The following is a 19657-nucleotide window of genomic DNA, read 5'->3' on the forward strand; positions in this document are numbered from 1 at the left end:
GCTGCTGTACTTATTTCTGTGGACAGAAAGAAGAAATGACATTTTTTTCTAGAAAGAAGAGACACATTTTCTTCCAAATAAAATATACCATCCATTTGAATCTAGATTTTCAGCTGGTGCAAATTAGTGTAATTCCCATACATACAAGGCCTTGTTCTACTGATACTATTCAGAGGGAGAAAAAAAAACAGCAGTGAAACGTTCAGGAATATGCTAACAGCAGAAAGTTTGTGTGATGACAAATTCATTCAAGAAAATCTCAGTCTTTACTCTGTTTCCCAAAGAGAAGGGTCAAATGAGAATCTCACAGAATTGCTCATACAGATGAAGTCTGAAGGAAGGGGTTTATTTCCAGTTCCAAGTGAAACGCAATGACAAGACTTGGATATTTTCCACAGAAGAGCATTTCAAAGTGTTGGCCACATTCACTGACTAGCAATCCATACTCAACTGGTCATGGAAAGCTGCACCACTGACAGATTCCAGGTCAGGAAGGAGAGAGCAGATAGGGCAGCAGAAAAATTTCTGTGAATATAGAGAAAAAACTCAAAATCTTGCAATAAAAATCCTGCAGTACAATCATGGCTGACCCTTTTCCCTCAGCTTTGGAAAACAGTCCTGGCATCATCCATCAGCTCAGTGGGCACTTCCTTTAAAGTATGAGCAGAAGAGGAAAACCACTGCAAATGACATGGTACAGCATGATCTTTTGGTTAGCAAGTAGCGCCAAGTGCAATCAGTAAGTAATCTGCAGAACATGTAATTATGAAGCATTCCTACAGTTTGGGCTCGATTTCTCCAATAGCTGCACAAATACTGCACAAGGCAATGGGGGAAATAGGGATTTTCATTATTTTTTTTAAATACCAAGTGCTATCAATACAAGAACTTACTGAATAACAAACCGAACCTTTTGAAATCTGGTCTCTAAAAAATTCATTGCCAATGTTCCCAAACCACTTTACATGACAATTGCTTCAAAAGAAATCCCAGCAACATGAAAGGGAGCGTGAGACACCTGGGAAGGGGGATGGGAAAGCATGTTAATTTTTAATGCTGTTTTTCAGAAGGGCTCTTTCTCTTCTTCGAAGCACTCGTGAAAGACAACCAGTTTCTGACAGCTTTGAAACCAGAAGATGATGCTGCCTCCCTCTTTTAGAAAAGACACTGGCAGGTATCAGCAACCTGAGTGTTTCTGCCACTAACAGGTCTGTGGTCCCACCGGAGGCAGGTGCTGTCCCTTTGCCCGTATTACCAGCTGGGTAATATGGCATGTTAAGTCTTTTCAATCCTTCATCCTATGAATCAGCAGATTTCTAACCACAGATGTCCAACACAAATGTGGAAGCCATTGCTCAGAACATGTAAGCTCCAAACACATGTGATAGGGACAGACAGTTTGTGGTGCAGCATGGTGACAAGCTTTGTCTGGCACAGGGTAGCAGAGAGAAGAAGGCTCAAGAGGGGATGAGATCTGTACCTGGCGGGCAACAGTTGTGACAAGGTGGCTGGCCAGTTATATTGGGAGAATTTTCACAGGCTTGGGTCAAAGAGATCATGAAACAAGGAAACCATGTACAATAAACACATGAGGACAAGCTCTCCTTGGGAATAAAGGCTTGTAGCACCACCTGAGCTGTATGAGATGCCTCAAACTACAGTATGGCTCCTCTGGAGAGTTGATTTCCACCATTCACTCAGGCCAGTGATGAAAAATCTGTTAGAGTGAACCATGCAGCCAACCCAGCACTGATTGCTCCCAGAAAAGCAGGTGTACTGCAACACTTTCTGCCCCATGCAGGATCAGGGCCAGGCTGAGATGAAAAGGTGCTGAGGTCAAGTGCCCTAAGGGCTGGTAGGATCAGAGCACCAGAATATTTCATGGCTCTCTCTAACAGAAAGGTGAATGACTCTAAGGAACATATGTGTGCACAGCACCCCGTATACCCCACACCAGGCCTGAGTGCTTTATACAGCCCAGTCCAGCTGCTAGCAGGAGGACAGAACAAGACCTATAATCCATTCGTCCTTACTTAAAAGCACAAGAAATGAAGCACATAGATGAGAATATCTGGATTTTATTGTCATCAGGCAAACCTTATCCTTTTACTTAAGGAAAATAAATCATGTATCAGCCTGCTGCTCGTTCTTGCTCCTTCTGTAAGGGCTTTTTTAATTCACTTGAGTGAATAAAAGCCTCCAGTCTGAAGTCCCTTTCCTAGTCCCCCTTCCTCTACATGCTTACCCCTTGTCTAAGCATTACAGACATACCTCAGCATCTCTTTTCATCTAAGGAATGGGAAAATTCTGCACAGTAGAGAAAAGTCTGCACCCACCTGGGACTCCGGAGACCTGATTTGATGTCAAGTCCTCCCTGTGACAGCCTGCTGAGTGACTGACCATGGGCATGTCCCTTGTTCTGCCTTAATTTCTCTATATATTATGCAAATAACTATATTTGTATAATATTTGATCTACTGTCCATAAATAGCATGTGACTTCAATGAGAGTAATATTTGCCCCAGAAAGTCAAAGATAGACAATACAGGCCACAGAGCCCAATGCCTTCTCTATGTGTTATGGATTCTGCAGGAATCTTATGAGTACATGGCACAACTGCTGGGAACTGATCTCAAGTCACAGACATCCTCCTCCTATAGCCCCATAAATCACACGATGCTGTCTTAGAGAGATTACTCTAAGCAGTTGTTCTCATCACCTGATTTGTCTATTCGAGTGCCACAGAAAGAACTCAGCTCACACTGCCAAGTATCAGCAGCACAATCAATATTACTGTGGACTGTTTAGGTGAATTCATGCAGCAATCCAAAGGCTAACGAATGGAGTACTCCTCTGGCAGGGAGGGAGATGGGAGGAGGAAGTGACACTGATTAATCTGTGATCGTTAATAATGTCTTTAAATCTTGCAAATGAAGATAATGATATGGGCAATCAGCTGTCTTACTCCAGGGTCTAAACTGATCATCTGCTGGGATAAAATAGGAATTCCTATAACACACAGTTTCTTGTCCATTGTAAAGTCACTTGACGGCATTAGCAGATTGATCATTTTCTTGCAAAATCCCAGGTATTCATTACTTCCAGAAAGTTCTGAAATTAGATCAGATGATACAGGAATGTAGCTTACTATAGCAAATGCCTATACCCTTTCAATCATTTTGGTTTCTTAATAATTATATTTGTAATTTTTTCCTCAGATCAAGGTTTAAATTTTACTTTTCTTTCTGTGTGCAGTCATTATTTTCACAGATTCACTTCAATTTCACTGATCCTGTTCTGGAGAATCCTTATGTAGGCTTGTGGACTGCAGCTTTCACAGCCCCGTGAGCAAGGACAGTGCAATGAACTCACAAGGGCATATCAAAGCCTCGCAGTAAAACCCACAGCTAATAATAAAGCCAACTGCACCACAAACAGATATAGCAATAAACATAAAAAGACAGAAAAACTGAAATGCAAGACAAAACCACAATGGGGACAATTAAAACCTATCAGTGCTTTCTATGCATCTTATGGTACCTATGTAACTTGGATAACCTGGGTTTTGAAATCTGCCCTCCAATCTTTCAAAACCCCCATAGTTTTGGTAAGCCTGAGAGCAGTGCAGGCTGGCTGGTCAGCCCTGGGTCCCAAAAGAGCTGAAGATAAATAAGGACAGAATTCAGAACCCACCAACACAACAGCCCCCGTAAATGATCACTTTTATTGTTTTCTGCAGTGGAAGCTGCAAGTTGGGTTTAGCTTTCTACAGACCTCTATTGAAATCATTCCTCTGAAATCTTTCATCGCCAAATCCTTTATTGAGCTCAGCAGGAGCAGCAGAAGTTGCGGAAGAAAATCTGTCTTTCTTTCTTTCAGACAGCTTCCTTCCCTTTTTCTCAAGCAGAGTGAAGTGAAAAGAGACCAGATTGATGGCAGGAGTTTGAAGACCTCTGCTGTGTCACAGGAATTGAGGAACATTGTGTCTTGTCTTTACACATGTTGGACAAGAACCTCAATTTCTTCTAGGAAAAACAATTTCTTGGTGTTTCTGCCATCCACTCACCTCTTCTCTCATTTGTTGAGATTGCTCGCAGGGGAGCCAGCTACAAAGGACAAAGGCTGTTGGCCCAGCAGGGAGAAGGCCAGCTCCTCTGACCACACCCCAACAAAAGCACTGTTTTCTATATCCTTAAGGTAGTAGAAACCATAAGGTGCCACTTTTCTCAGCCCAGCCACTCAGAGGTGACAGATCCACAGCTCCCTACCCCTAAGCAGAGGGGCAGAATCTTTCAAGGACATTGTGCCAGCTTGTAATTTTCTTGCCTGTCTCAGCTTTTAAATGTGACAGTAAGACTTGAGCAGAAGGGGGTGAACGTTACCTTGCTTGAAGCTGAAAGATGATAATCACATTATCAGAAAGTGACAGGAAAATGACTCTTGGCTCCCATGTAATTCTGAACTATGTAGGAGCTTGGACCTGGGAGCTGTTGCCTTTCTCTCATACTCAACCTGCTGAACCTCTGCTTAGTGCTGATCAGAATCTGTCCATGTTGCCTTCATACATGTACATACTTTGCTGATGTCTTCCACAAGTGAGTCAGTTCTTCAGAATAAGAGTTGACTCATAGAACTCCTGGCCACATGGTAATATGGCTGCTAAGTGTTTTAAGGAACTTAGGGAAAAACAACCCTCAAAAAAATAGAATCATTAATGTCCTAGAAATAAAAATACCATGTTTGGCCAAGAAAGTCTCTTATGTTGCAAATCTCTGTAAATGAGAAAAGTGTACAAGGTAAAGTTTTCTTTTTAAAAAATATATATATTTTTAGCACCCTCTACTCACCACTGCGGAGCATGACACTGAGCTAGAGGGACCTCTGGTCTGACTCAGCATGGCTTGTACCCTTAATGTTTCCTTTCTTACCTCAAACCTCTCCTGGCATCTATCTCACCTTTTCCAATGTTTCTCAGGTACTTATTCATTCTACACCACTCATCACCACCCAGTGATGGATTGCCAGTAATTTTATGGGTCTCCTGGAAGAAAAATGCTCCCATTTCATCCCTGGTAAAGCTGCATGTCCATGTAAATGAGAAGGTGTTAGAAAAAGGGCAGGGCTTATAACCTGTTCATTTACAACCGGGAACACTTTCTAACATATACATAGCTAAAAGCAGTAGTTGCAGCAATGTTAGCAGACCAGCTTGTATTAAATCCTTTCACTGAAAATGTTAATGCTCAATGATGCATATACTGATATATACGGACCATTAAGTATACATACATAGAAACAGAGAAGTGGGTGTGTATACATAAATATATATTTATCAGAGCAAACTTAATGATCCCCATCTATAAATGAGTGTCTGCACACACACATATTATGAGTCTACTAAATGATAGCAAAGCTCTGCAGGGCTGTGAAGCAAAAAGGTTATTTCTCTTAATATAAGTTTGGAGAGATGCTTAGCAGAGAAGATGAAGTGGCAGAGGTAATAATTATGAGTCAGAGCTGGAACAACATAAAGCCCTTCTCTGGACCCACAAAACCATCTTGTCTCTGATTTGAATGGTACAGACTAGCAACTCTCTCAACCAAATACTGCTTCTGTTTGGATATATCACAATTGACTAGAACGTGAAGACAATCTGGTTCTTTTCCCCTGGTGGACAATCTCAGGCACGTAACATGCTGTGCCTATGGTTTGTCAACACAGACTCATTAGAATGTGAGATCATTAGAAGATATACCAGTCACCAGTGAGGGTTATAGGACAGAACTTAGAAAACTGTAGGTTTCAAAGACTAGTGCTTTCTAGGCACTCTGTGGGTCACATAAAAACATACATAACCTATTGCCCATATGCATTTATTTTCCTGCAGGACCCTTTGTTTGCTGTAGCTATTTTCCTCACACCTGCAATTTGTTACCAAAATTTGGTACAAATCTCTTGAAGTTCTGTGATGTTAAAGGAGCTGAACTGACCATCTTGTCAGATGAGATGAATGTCAAAACAGTAGAAGGAACTACGTAAGTGGATGATCACTCGGGAATGGAGAGAGTGGATTCACCTTGTTCAGTCAGTAGCTCCAAGTTACACGAGCTCACACAGTCTCATAGTACTTCCCTGTGTGTCACAAAACTACATTTTTAGCACAGCCCACTCAGCTATGCTTGTAAGGAAATACTTAATTCTTGCACCCTTACAGCTATGTGAAATAACAAAATCATAAAATAGAGTGAATCAGACCTCTGCAAGACATCTTGTCCAACTTCCCATTAAAAGCAGGTTGCAACTCAAAGTACACTAAGATACTCAGAATCATATAATGCCCCTACACGCAAATCTACAGATTTTACTGGTAAGCTCTTTATGACTTTTTAGGACATTTATACACAGCACAGAAGATCCAAAAAAAACCTAGGATGCTCATATAGACAGATACTGCAACTGCTCAGAAAACAGTCATGAAACGGCATGAAATTCTATGCTAAAACTGTTGCTGCTTCCTACAGCCCCTTATAGGATGTGCCACAAAATGAAGGTTGGGAATAATAGTCATTCTACTGATGTACTGACTTTAATAAGATGGTATTATAATAATGTTATTAATAACACAATATGTTAATAATAGTTGGAGTATACACATTGTCCTGTGAATATTAGTTTTTGAAGTAGTTGAACACAGACCACTTTATACAAATCAATGGAAAAAAAGTGTCCCTAATAGGAATCAGCTGAGACCACTCAATGAAACATCTTACATTTTCCAGGATGAAAGAGAAATCTTTAAAAGCCACTAATTTACCCGTTTTGGCAGAGCACAAATATGATAACAGTCTCGGTGCCTGCCTCAGCCCTGCTTCTGCTCTAAGAGCTCCCACTGCTCCCATTGTCAGCCGGGGGATGCTAATACCAAACCATTGTGCTCCTCTCATCAGCTTCTTGAAATCACTGGGATTTCTACCTGCAAACACAAATTCCATGTACCTCCAACCATCGTGTGTTGCCTTGGTTCAAAGGATGGCCAGTAGCAATAGAAAGGCATTGATTTCTTCTCGGCCAAAGCTTCCACAAGCTCATTATGATGCCTTTATAGATGAGTTCACTAAAATGCTCATTGCAAGAAATACCCAAGTGATCTGCATAGAAATGGTTTGCAAACAGGCTTTATAAATGGGCTTTTTCCTCCTCAGTTTCTTTAATATTGCGAATAGGAATTTCTCTAAACATTTATTACAAGTGTCATGTGAAATGTCTCTATATGGCAGACTACAGACTATTAAGAATAGTTTTTAAAATTCCTAATGATGACTTTAATAATAAAAACAATACTAATAACAATAACAATAGCAATAATAATGATACACCTGCAGAGATTTCAAGAGTCAGCTCTCAACAAAGCTGATACACAATATTCAGCAAGATAACTCACTTCCTACATTCTCTATCAGAAGACTACAGACATATAAGTAACAACAATCTTAGTTTTAAAATGCGTCTTTCATCTCAGAAGAAAACTGCATTGATTTATAAAGTAAATGGGCTAAATCCACAGCTAGTTGATTAGCTCCATTGATTTCAATGAAGGTGCTGATGTGTAAATTTATTTGAGCTCAGATCTGTCTCTGCATGTGTGTGTATGGGGTTGGAAGATGATGCACATTGTGCATTGCCCAAAGAATTTCAGAGAAACACTTTATTTACTAATACAGAAAATGACACATTATTGCTGCATTTGGAGAAAAATGCACAGAGTGAAGAGAATACAGGACCTAGTCTTTAGCTGAGGATTGGTATATATTGCCCCAACAGGATGCTCACAGCAGTCTTGTGAAAAGGCTCATAGGTATATCATATGTTGTTACGTTTTGCTCTTTGCAAAACCAGGGTTAATATTGCAGATAGCAAGACAGCAGATGTACAGATATAGTCTTCCACGGAAACAAATACTCTACTTTTTTTTGCAGAAAAAGCCAAAGCCAAGGCATGGTTTTGGAGTAAAGGAAAATCTAGTAATCCTACTATAATTGATGCCACCTCTACTCCAATAAAATCTCAGTAACTGTCTGTGACAGATACAGAAGCTGCCTCGTTCTGCCCCAGCACTGCTTGGGAAACAAAAGTGCTGCTCCTATGCTTAGATATAGATAACCAGAATTACTTAGCCCAGTGTTCCCGTGATACTTGAGCACAGGAAATATAGATGGGTATGCACAAGTTAGATATTCCTTCCTGGTTCTCCCAAGACTACAGCACCAATACACTTCTGCCATTGGCATAGAAGCAGCCAGCTCAAATGACCCTTTGCCAGAGGAAGATTTTCCCCCAGTCCTTTTCGTACAGCTAAGTTGAGCTCAACTGCAAATATAGACTACTCCTCACCACATACTTGTTTCTGTTTATGGAAATCTAATGTAGGTCTGGTCTTTGAAAGGCATACCAACACCAATCATGCAACCCAGTTGGAATAAATTCAAATTACTAGCAGAAATGCCCAGGACACAAAACTTCTATTTGATCCAAGCTTCCTCAGAAACTGATGACAAGCGTACCCAGCAGTCTGCTCTCAAGTCTGTCACTACCAGTGACACCAGCAAGGAGAAACACACACACATTTCTGCCATATAAGTAGGCAGATGGACTGAAGCCTAGAAGAAAATACACTGGGACTGAATCTCCTTTCTCTTGCAAGTAGTGAAAATCTGCAGGAACTTCAGCTGAAGGTGCAGAAAACAGGAAAAGCAAATCAGGTGCAAGATGAAATTTATCTTGTATTGCCTGTCCTAAAGTTGTGCTGCAACAGCATCTGATGTGATTAACCAAATGCACTCCTTCATGCCACTGCAGATATGCTTCACAGGTGTGCCCCAGTCTAAGGCGTCTTAGCCACCTTGCCTCCTGATCCTTTTCAAGCTGTTCCAGTCAGCTCAGAGAAAATACAGGTAAGAAGGCACGTCTGCAAGCAATGAAGGCAGTGCATCTAGTTCTTTCTTTGTTCAGAATCCCAGTGCAGCATGTTCTGATCTGCTTTGCACAACAGGGTGAATGACTATTTGAAGATGCCTTTGAATTTAAGAAGTTTCCTCTCTCCCCTGTTTGTTAAACTCTGATCTTGAGCCAAAATTATCTGCCAGTTCTTCCAGCCTTGCCCAGAGCTTCAGAACTCTTGGGAGGAGGAAGGTCCAAGAACCTTTGGTGCCTGCCCAGGCTCTTCCTTCCATTGTATGGGTGAATCATAGCATACTATACCCCAGACAAGGAAGGTTATTCTGAGCTCAGCTGTGCACACGCACACTGAGAACACACTTGAGCTAAAACCAGATGTACAACCCACAATGCAGATAGCAACTAAAGAGGTTTGGGGATATTCATACTCAGCAGCAATCTCAAAAGACAGTCAAGCCGCACAACTGGAGCAAGCACAGAACTGGTGCAGCCATACACATCTGTGGCCTCTGAAGAGCACTGCAACCTCTGGGACGCCAGATGCAAGAAACACAATCTCAGTTACATTTATGAGAAGGGACATCTGGAGTCCTGTTTCTGGATCTGCAACAGCACCTGGCATGAGGCATCTCTCAGAGCATAAAAGCATAAGCAGTTCAGTCCTGAATGCATGAAAGTTGCTGTCAACACCATGGGATGTTTCAACCCATGCATGTATCACACAGACTTACTCCAAAACAGACTGTCACCAAATACAGATCAGGGCAGAGGCGGCTTCATCTAGTCAAGGCTTGAAAACTTCCAGGGGTGGTGATACCACAACTTCTCTGTAAAGTAATTAGGGCTACAACACTCCCCAGAGAAGCAGATTTACCTACTGTCTTATTTGAACTCACAAGATACAGCTTGGGACCTTGTTATACCCCCTGCCGCTACTGGGAAGAGTTTGGCTCCATCATCTCTTTGGCACATGATACATGGATACTCCACCTGTGTCTGTGACCATCAGCAAAACCCACAAACAGCACCAAACCTTCATGCAACACCACATGTGTAACTACACAGTGCTGCACTGCATACCATGAGGCTTACCATGCACTTGGGGATCCCCATGCACTCCTTTCTGCCATCACATTTTAAAGAAGTTAAGAGCTGCTATACTTACGTCATTATCTGGGTCTCTATGCCAGGGTCTACAAGGGATCCATCCACAAAAAGTGGTGTTGATGTGAAACTGTATTTACTCCATGATCTTCCCTCATCAAAACTCACCCTGGGATAGAAGCAGACAAGATTTATACACATTAAAAACTTTAGTACAACTGCAGCAATTAGAGGTTGTATAAGGTCTGCAAGCTCCAGCAGCTAGATTTACAGACAAGCAACAATCTTTGCCATTTCCCAGACCACTAATTCATGCTCTTGGCGTACTTTGAAAGATCAAAGCCTTAGAAAGTATAAACATTGCCAATAAGGACACAGGTATATTTGATCCAGCTGTACATCAGACCTCAATGGATCAAGAGGCATTGCAAGTCCTGTTTCTGGATCTTCAATAGCACCTGGCATGAGGCATCTCTCAGAGCATAAGTAGTCCTGTCCTGAATGCATGAAAATTGCCGTCAACACCATGGGATATTTCAATCCGTGTGCGTATCAATGCCATATGCCATTAAGTACAATCTCTCTAACACTATTAATACTTCCTTGCATGCCATTTCAGAGGTGCCCTCCATTGTACAAAGTGGAGGGAGGAAGGAAGCCAAACTGAACCACAATCAATGATTGGTCTGGATGCTCGCTGCTTGTTGTAAAGCAAAGTTGCATGCTGATTAAAATTAAAGCATTTGGAATCTGTTCACATTGTCAGTGACAAGTCTGGATAATTCAGTGGCTTTTGATCATCTGTCCATACCCACAATCACCATGTGGCTTACTTCCTGTTTTTATCAAAGAGCACATGTGTCCTAATCCAGCCAACAGGGTCTTGGTTGAATTAGATAGTACATTGGCCTGACACAAGCTGACGTCCCTGGCCCCAGCCCATCCCTGTCCCAGTGAGTTGCCTGACACCCAGGGTTGGGGCTGCCACTTGGTGCTCTACTTCTAGATGGGGCAGTGGGATGGTCGCTGCTCCTATTCTGCTGTCCCATGGACCTCAGTTTGCCACCAGCCTTCAGGTCACCATGCTAGCCTGTGCCACAGCTGTGCAGAAAACAGCCAGAGGAGGGTGTGCACACCCAGCTGTTACTGCAGCAGGAAAGACAGGCAACCTGCAGGCAGGATGCCCATCAACAGTTCTGAGAGCAACTGCATTTCTCTCTGCCCCCAGACTGTTTGCATAACCATTCCTGCACAATTTCTGCACAGGATTTCAGCTCCAAATTATACCAGCAAATAATGAACAGAGAAGCACAAAGGTTGATTAGCTATAAAATTATTTGATCTTCTCCCAGCAGGGGCCATTACAGAGTTCTCTGTAATTCTGCATGGTACCCCGGCTGTGAAAGTTCACAGATTGCTACCGATGGACATTACCAACAGACAGTCATAGCACAGACTTCATATTTAAACAGCAGGAAACACTGCTCATTTTAAAGTGAAAATAGAAAAGAAGTTTGCCTTATTTTCCAGGCAAGAAAAGTGTTCACACACATGCATCTGAGCACCTGGATTTGTCTGAGAGAGTCTTGCTGGAAACTGAATCCTCCCACCCCAAGTAAGTCTCATCAGGGACACCTAATGCCACCAAAGGACCAGGAGGCCAGTGTAATATTTATTACAATGGGTTACACCAGCCTCAGACCTCAAGTGTAGAAAACCAAGGCTTGCAATCACTATTTCCTAAGCCTCTGCCTCTCACAGCTCCTAGAAAAACACCTTCACCTGACTTACAGTGCACATCTGCCAGAATAGGAAGCTGACTATAGACTGAAGACAGAAAGCTGGGAGTACAACAGCATACAAAAAGCTTATCTGCCCTAAATCTACTTATTTAAATATATGTATCTTCCCACACACCTGTGCATTTGTATGCTGTTCTTCCTGCATGCTTATCTATCTAAATAGCATTTCAATTTCTGGGGAACAGCATGCTTCATTAGTGTAGCTAAAGTTCTCTTGGCTTTTCAATTATCCAGCCCTCTTTTCTCCAGGATGAAACTTATTGTACAATGTCTCAGCCTGAGAACTAATGGATATACATGTACCCTTTAATCTATTCCACTCCTGCCCATGAAACAGGTGCTTACTGAGGTGATATGAAGCAAATTCCAAAGTCCATAAGGGTACAATTTTGGAGGAAACCTACTGGGGCTTGTTAATAGCAGCTCTAAATCACTACTCATTTAATATAGTGGGTGGGGCACTCATAGTACTGCACATGCCATTTCATGAGATTTAGTGGCAAGGCAGAACATCTGAAAGGAGCCTCTGAAAAGCAAACTAAGGTGAACTGGGTTCTTAGCTCCTGTGGAAAACCAGCCTGTGACCAAATCTTTCCCCAGTACAGGCACTTGCATCTAACATCCTTTTTATGTCCAAAGAGCCTTCACAAGGTAAGACACAATTAAAACAGTTACATCTGGGTTGAATAATGTAGTAATAAATGGTTAATACAGCTCTTTCAATAAGCGGCTCTCCTTTTACTCTTTCAGAGCTCAACTTGCCACAGCCCAATGTACCTACTGCTGGTGACACCTACCCTTGCCTAACACACTCTTCTGACTTGACTCATACCTGGCTTGGTCTAAACATGGTCCTGTGGCACATCAGGCATAGTCACGATCACTGAGTTACCTACCAGGGGCAAACAGTTCTAGTCACACAACATGCTTCTACCACAGACAGCTGGAGTCTTCTGGAAGCATCATTATGGGTCTGCCCTGTTACTGCTCTCCTTTATATGTCCACTTACGAAAGTTGTTGGCAAGGGGATGCTGGCCCTGACTCAGTACGCACTAAGTTACAACTTGCTTGTAAGTGCACAAAGGCACAAATCTCTTAAAGATAGGTTCCCCTATCCTAGAAAAATTACAAAGCTTTAGGAATATAAGCCAATACATCCTGTGTCAATAATCTACTAATGCACCAAAACTAAAGCATTTATTTAGCTCAGATGATCATGAAATGTGCATAAATGCAACACATTTAAACTTTAATAGAAATCTGTTGCAGCCACCTAAGACTTATCTGTCAGGTCAGGAATATAAACTCCAGAAGCTTTTCGTATTGAGAAAGGAGCCATTAATGTTCTTAAGGCACATCTCTGGAAGAATACCTTGTGGTCAGCAAAGACAGCTTGTCTTAAAGTCTCCAGCTTCTGAATGACTGTAATTTAGCTGTAGGATTTTGTACCATAATGACTCTGGTAGATGAGACCTTAACACCTCATCACTGCTGCCAAACTACTATTGCTTTCTTTTTCTATTTGACTGCAGGCCACTTTTCCTGTTCTGCATGAAAAGCATGAGATAGACATGTGCTTAGCACCATCAACCTGTGGGAGGACTCAGTCTTGCAGACAGGAACACAAATCTTGTCTCTGAAGGTTATTTCTAACTAATTCACTTCTAAACAACATTAGAAGCTGGGTAGGTCAGTCCATTAGCCATGTCTTTCTTTCACTCAAGACCAGAGGCTGAAGATGATGCTAATACACACATTTTCTGTAAACAAGGTTAGTTCCAAATTTCAGAATGCCTCTCTCCAATGCTTACCTGGTGCCAGGAGTGAGAGGGGCAAAGACAAAGGAGAGGATAATTTTGGGCAGTATCTTTAGTGCTTAGACTGTTATAACCTATTTATAGAAAAATGGTATCTTCAGCTGAGAAATCACTTTGCCCTATTCCACCTCCAAATCTATTCAGTTGCCACCACTGTATCTCTGGAAATTGATAGTGAAAACCTATAGGAGAGAGCAATGTTAGCAACATATCTCTATTGTCATATCTCTGTTGTCTTATCAACACCTGCTTTGCACTCCTCTCCCTCCCTTTAAGTCGCTAACCAGCTTAATAATAAACAAAAGGCAGAACTGACGGACACATCCTCTAAGAAATACAAAGGATGATTTCTTACTCAGTATATATGTGTCTGTGTGAAAGAAACCCCATCTGAAGCCTCACAGTACATCACTAGCGCAAAGAGTAATTAATATATCTGTGTGATTATGTATATAGCCATTACATTTATAAAGTGGTACAATAACTATCATATTAATCGAGAAAACCAAAATGATGGTAAAATGCAGATTAGAATTATCTCATTTACCCATTTTATGGACACTAGCAGATGTTGACGAGGCGATGCAATAGATGTTACCACAACTGTCAGCCTATCCCCACTGGAAAAACACGTCAAATAGTAAGTTTCCTTACCACATGTGCCGGATGGGCACTGATGTGTGTTTCAAGGCCACTAGTGCCCCTCCCCAGTCCAGAAACCAAACGTTGTATTCCTCCTCGAAGATCTGCAAACAAATCAGGTGCTGCATGAGTGTTCCACTCTACCGGGAAGAATCAGAAGAGGACTAACAAAGGCTCCATGCTTTCCTTCGCTCAGCAAAACATACCTGTCTCCAGGAATTTCCACCATCAGAAGAGATGAACATGCCAACATCAGTGTAGGAAAGTTCAGAGCCAATATTGCCTGCAACACAACCAAGTACAGACATTCTTGCACGGATGAACACAGAACTGCATTTTTCCAAGAAACCAAAATTACTTGTCCTGACCAATGCTTTTTTTTGCTGCTTTTGATTCTATTCTCATCTAAAAAAACCATGATGGTCAGGTGACAACACTCATTCACAAGAGCTATGCTGTTTGAAAATTGCGATGTAATGAAATAGCAGTTCCGCTTGAAGGAAATATTTTTGTTTAAGTATGAACCTCACGTGGCAGCAGAAATGGTTCAGAGAATTAAGGTGGGTCAAATGACTTTGCAGCAGAGAGGGAGAGACCAGACTGAAGAGTATTCCAGACAATGTTGATTGTTCTCAGTGACCTAGCTGTCCCGAACTGCGAATTTAAATTTACTGGTTATTTGGTACAGTTCTTAATTTTAATCTTGTAATTTCCATTAAGATGGAAACTGTTCTGCTGGTAGCCTTATATGATGAATTACTCTGCCATCATTATATGTTAAGGAATGGATATGCCACACGTTAAAGCAATGCAAAGAAAAGCTCAAACATCAACCATAACCATTCTCACCTCCCCACTTCCCAAAGCACCCAGTGGTTCAGGGAAAAGCTACCACGGTCACCCAGGAACTGGTTTTTTTTCTGATGGTCTGTCAACAGTAACTTCAGTCAGTAACAGGTATGATTCTGGTGGTATGAACATCTGTCCTATAGGAAGCAGGCAGATGGAACACTGAAAGATACTCTGTCAGAAATCTTCCCAATGATAATGGCCCACAGCCACCATATTGTGGGCAAACCCATGACGTTTTTATTCAGAGCCTAGAAGTTCTTTACTCAGTGAGCCACTCTTGCACCTTCTGAATGAGACTGTTTTTAAAGCAGGTGTAATTTCATGGAAGTAAGGGAGAACTAGTATTTTTTCTTCAAAAATAAAAAAGAGAGAGGTGACATTCTTATAAATCTGTAGCATTAACAAGAGCATAACAGCACACTAAAGAAATGCTAATTATTTTTTTGGCATTTAATGCTGGAAAATGAGAAACTAAAACCCAGACGTGGGTTGACGCTCTCCTGTCACCATCATGAAACCCAGCTAGCCACACTGATGTCACAACACTGTTTCAGAAAATATCATTGCTGGCTCAGGGAGGCAGTGCAATTCAAGCAAGGTTTTTCCACAGGTGCCCAGGATGTAGGAAATGTCACACTGTCCATCGACCTCCTCTTATTCCCTTACACCAGGAAGGGTGACCAACAGCTTTAGATGAAGGTACAAGGAAAACCCACCATGGGCAACCATAAACCTATAGCAGTATCCACATTCACAAAGAAAAACCTACTGTGTCAGTCCAAAGATCTGTTTAGACCAGTGTTTTATCACAAGCGGATGTCCTCAGGAATTAAAAACTGACTTAAAGGCAGAAGTGTAAGTTTTGAATCATCTTATTTTAAATATCAAAACTGAAAATCAACTTTCTAAACAGGAATATCCAGGTTATGGCAAGGAAAGAGAGTAAAAAGGTGAGATTCTGTTGTTATCACTTCTTTCTGTCTGTTTTTCTGTGAAAACCTGTTCCATTATTTTCCTCATTCTCTCCATCTAGTTTCTTTGGCTACATGGATTTAAACTCCATGAAATATAACTAACCCCCAAACAAGTCAAGGGGGTTTGGCACCTGTTCAATTAGATACTGATACTAAAACATAATTCTTCCCTTTGAAAGAATCTAACTTCATATCAAGAGTCTGAGTCCCAATCACTGCTGGAAATGTACCACTGTAAATCAGAGTAAGACACAGAGTGCTTGAGTAGACAGTGCCTATGAGAATAAATTGCAATGCCTATTCTGGAACCCATTTGCCAACATGGTGAGATGCTCCTGTTCTTGTGAAACTGGTTAGTGGAAACAGATGTGTACATTCCCAACAGGTTAGGTTTTTTATCGTACAAAGAGGTAAGGCAGAAATTATATTCTGCCTTTTAAAGGTTAATTGTTAGACTGGGAAAGCATTCATCCCATGCACTGGCAGCTTGAAAAGAACCTCATTTAGTAACAATTTAGATCAACGCCTAGAATCTCACAGTCCTGTTGTCTCTATTTGCTTCCTAAAAGGTTAAATAAAAAAAGCCTCTGCAATCTCAGCACCACAAATACTGCTTGCTCTTAAGCATCCATCTACAGTGCGTGACCTGCCAGGAGCAATGACTCCACTTGGCTACGCACAGGAAGATCTCAAGGTTTAAACCAAATTATCTCAATTCATTTGGTCTGGATCAGTGAACTGGAAATCACACGGTGTTTCCTTTGTTGAGATATAAATGTCATGAAGGGAACCTGTCTCACGTTCTGGCTTAGTCTGGCAAACACACAGAAGCACAGGACATAAGAATGGAAATAGTTGGAAGAAATAGTGTAAGTTCATATAGGCAATATACTAACATGATATGTTTGCAAGCCACTGCTAGGGTGAACAGGACAAAGGAGATAAATTGAGCCTCAGAAAGAATGGTTAAGCTATCTGGACATATCTGAGCAAATGTAGCAGCCTCCCTGTGAAAAAGCCAGACAGCCTGCATGCTTGAGAGGCCAGATTTCAACAGCACCAGCCATTCAAAAAGCACTTTGTTAGGCCAGCAGCTCCGACAGACCTGTGGGAGTTCTGAGTACAGTTGGTAGCCCCATCCATCGTGATTAGGCTGCACGCTGTGTGCACACAGGGCCTGTGATGGTTGTCAGATTAATTACAGTGGGTCAGTCAGTACCACCATGAAGCATTGTAGCAGGTTGCCGTTAAAACATCACATTATTTTGCAGAACAACCCACAGTAACAATGACCCATGCAGTGCTGATGACGTGCTGCTAGTCTTGAAGCAATAAAATAAAAAGGTTTTAAGAAGCTGAATGTGCACAAGTCCATGGGACCTGATGAAATCCATCTGCTGAAGGAGCTGGCAAATGAAGTTGCTAAGCCACTGTCCATCATATTTGAAAAATCATGGCAGTCAGAAGTTCCTGACGACTGGAATATGGGAAATATAACCCCCATTTTCAAGAAGGGGAAAATGGATGACCTGGGGAATTACAGACCAGTCAGTCTCACCTCTGTGCCTGGCAAAATCTTGGAGCAGATTCTCCTGGAAGGCATGCTAAGGCACATGAAAAACAGCAAGGTGCTTGGTGACAGCCAGCATGGCTTCACTAAGGGGAAATCCTGCCTGACCAATTTGGTGGCCTTCTATGATGGGGCTACAGAACTGATGGATGGGGTAGAGCAGTTGATGTCATCTACCTGGACTTGTACAAAGCATTCGACACTGTCCCACATGACATACTTGTCTCTAAATTGGAGAGACATCAATTTGATGGATGGAGCACTCGGTGGATAAAGAACTGGCTGGATGGCTGCACACAAAGAGTTGTGGTCAATGGCTCAATGCCCAGCTGGAGACCAGTAACGAGTGGTGTCCCTCAGGGGGACAAGATCGGTGTTGGGACCGGTCTTGTTTAACATCTTCGTCGCTGACATGGACAGTGGGATTGAGTGCACCCTCAGCAAGTTTGCCGATGACACCAAGCTGTGTGATTCGGTTGATACCCTGGAGGGAAGGAATGCCATCCAGAGGGACCTCGACACACTTGTGAGGTGGGCTGATGCCAACCTCATGAAGTTTAACCATGCCAAGTGCAAGGTCCTACACCTGGGTCGGAGCAATCCCAGGCACAGCTACAGGTTGGGCAGAGAAGAGATTCAAAGCAGCCCTGCGGAGAAGGACTTGGGGGTGTTGGTTGATGAGAAAATGAACATGGGCCGGCTTCAGTGTGCGTTTGCAGCCCAGAAAGCCAACCGTATCCTGGGCTGCATCAAGAGGAGCGTGACCAGCAGGTCGAAGGAGGTGATCCTGCCCCTCTACTCTGCTCTCATGAGACCTCACCTGGAGTATTGTGTGCAGTTCTGGTGTCCTCTAACATAAAAAGGACATGGAACTGTTGGAACAAGTTCAGAGGAGGCCACAATGATGATCAGGGGACTGGAGCACCTCCCGTATGAAGACAGGCTGAGAAAGTTGGGGCTGTTCAGCCTGGAGAAAAGAAGGCTGTGTGGAGATCTCAGAGCAGCCTTCCAGTATCTGAAGGGGGCCTATAGGGATGCTGGGGAGGGACTCTTCTTTAGGCACTGTAGTGATAGGACAAGGGGTAACGGGTTAAAACTGAAACAGGGGAAGTTTAGATTGGATATAAGGAGGAAATTCTTTCCTGTGAGGGTGATGAGGCACTGGAATGGGTTGCCCAGGGAAGTTGTGAATGCTCCATCCCTGGCAGTGTTCAAGGCCAGGTTGGACAGAGCCTTGGGTGGCATGGTTTAGTGTGAGGTGTCCTTGCCCATGGCAGGGGGTTTGGAACTCGATGATCTTAAGGTCCTTTCCAACCCTAACTGTTCTATAGTTCTATGATTCTATAATACAGTATTGAAAGTAGGAGCCACACATAAAACAGGCACTCCTGAAGTCCAGGCCTTGCCTGACAGGCATTGTGACAACTCTGTGCTTGCTACTTAAAAGGTGCAAGGTATTGATACCTCCCAGAAGCGTAGCCCTAGGCCCTATTTTCATTCATGGCAACTCCAGCAAACAGGTAGACACCTACATCAGTGACTGTAGTAACGTGAAGTGAGAGGAGCTAGTAATGCCAGCTGCAGATGTGGGCTTAGACCTGCATGTTGATTATTGTAGATTAACAAATACCTGATAGGCATTAGCTTTTTTGAAATCAGGGACCACATGCCTTCTCCTAGCCCATAGCAAGTAGGAGTTAATGTCAGTTAGCTTAGCACTTGCTAAAACAGGGCTAAAAGCTTTTACACTAACAGGAAACATCTTACATATTCTCAGGCTACCAGTGAGTCATAGATAGGTAGTGAGCAGCACTTATGCTCTTTACCTGTTGCCACCAGCAGCCCAGGAACTGTCTCTTTGCTGGAAATGCTTCCTGAAGAATATGGATTCTCTGAGAGTTGCAGATGTAAGTGCAATGAGCAAAAGGGCTGTTGACAG

General features: G+C 42.4%; 1 protein-coding gene across 1 annotated transcript in view; it reads right to left on the bottom strand.

Annotated features, from left to right (window-relative positions):
• Positions 1-19657, bottom strand: part of SORCS3 (sortilin related VPS10 domain containing receptor 3) — a 300335-nt gene that overhangs the window by 47453 nt on the left and 233225 nt on the right. Inside the window, exons 11-14 of the mRNA XM_061458813.1 lie at positions 19545-19647; positions 14529-14605; positions 14335-14426; positions 10122-10229 (exon numbers count right to left, since the gene is read on the bottom strand). Coding sequence (XP_061314797.1) covers positions 10122-10229; positions 14335-14426; positions 14529-14605; positions 19545-19647 — 380 coding nt within the window. The remainder of the gene's footprint in view (positions 1-10121; positions 10230-14334; positions 14427-14528; positions 14606-19544; positions 19648-19657) is intronic.

Source organism: Pezoporus flaviventris, unplaced genomic scaffold, assembly GCF_033815535.1.
Source record: "Pezoporus flaviventris isolate CSIRO_AGI_PZ_B2104156 unplaced genomic scaffold, CSIRO_AGI_Pfla_v1 ptg000029l, whole genome shotgun sequence".
NCBI lineage: Eukaryota > Metazoa > Chordata > Aves > Psittaciformes > Psittacidae > Pezoporus > Pezoporus flaviventris.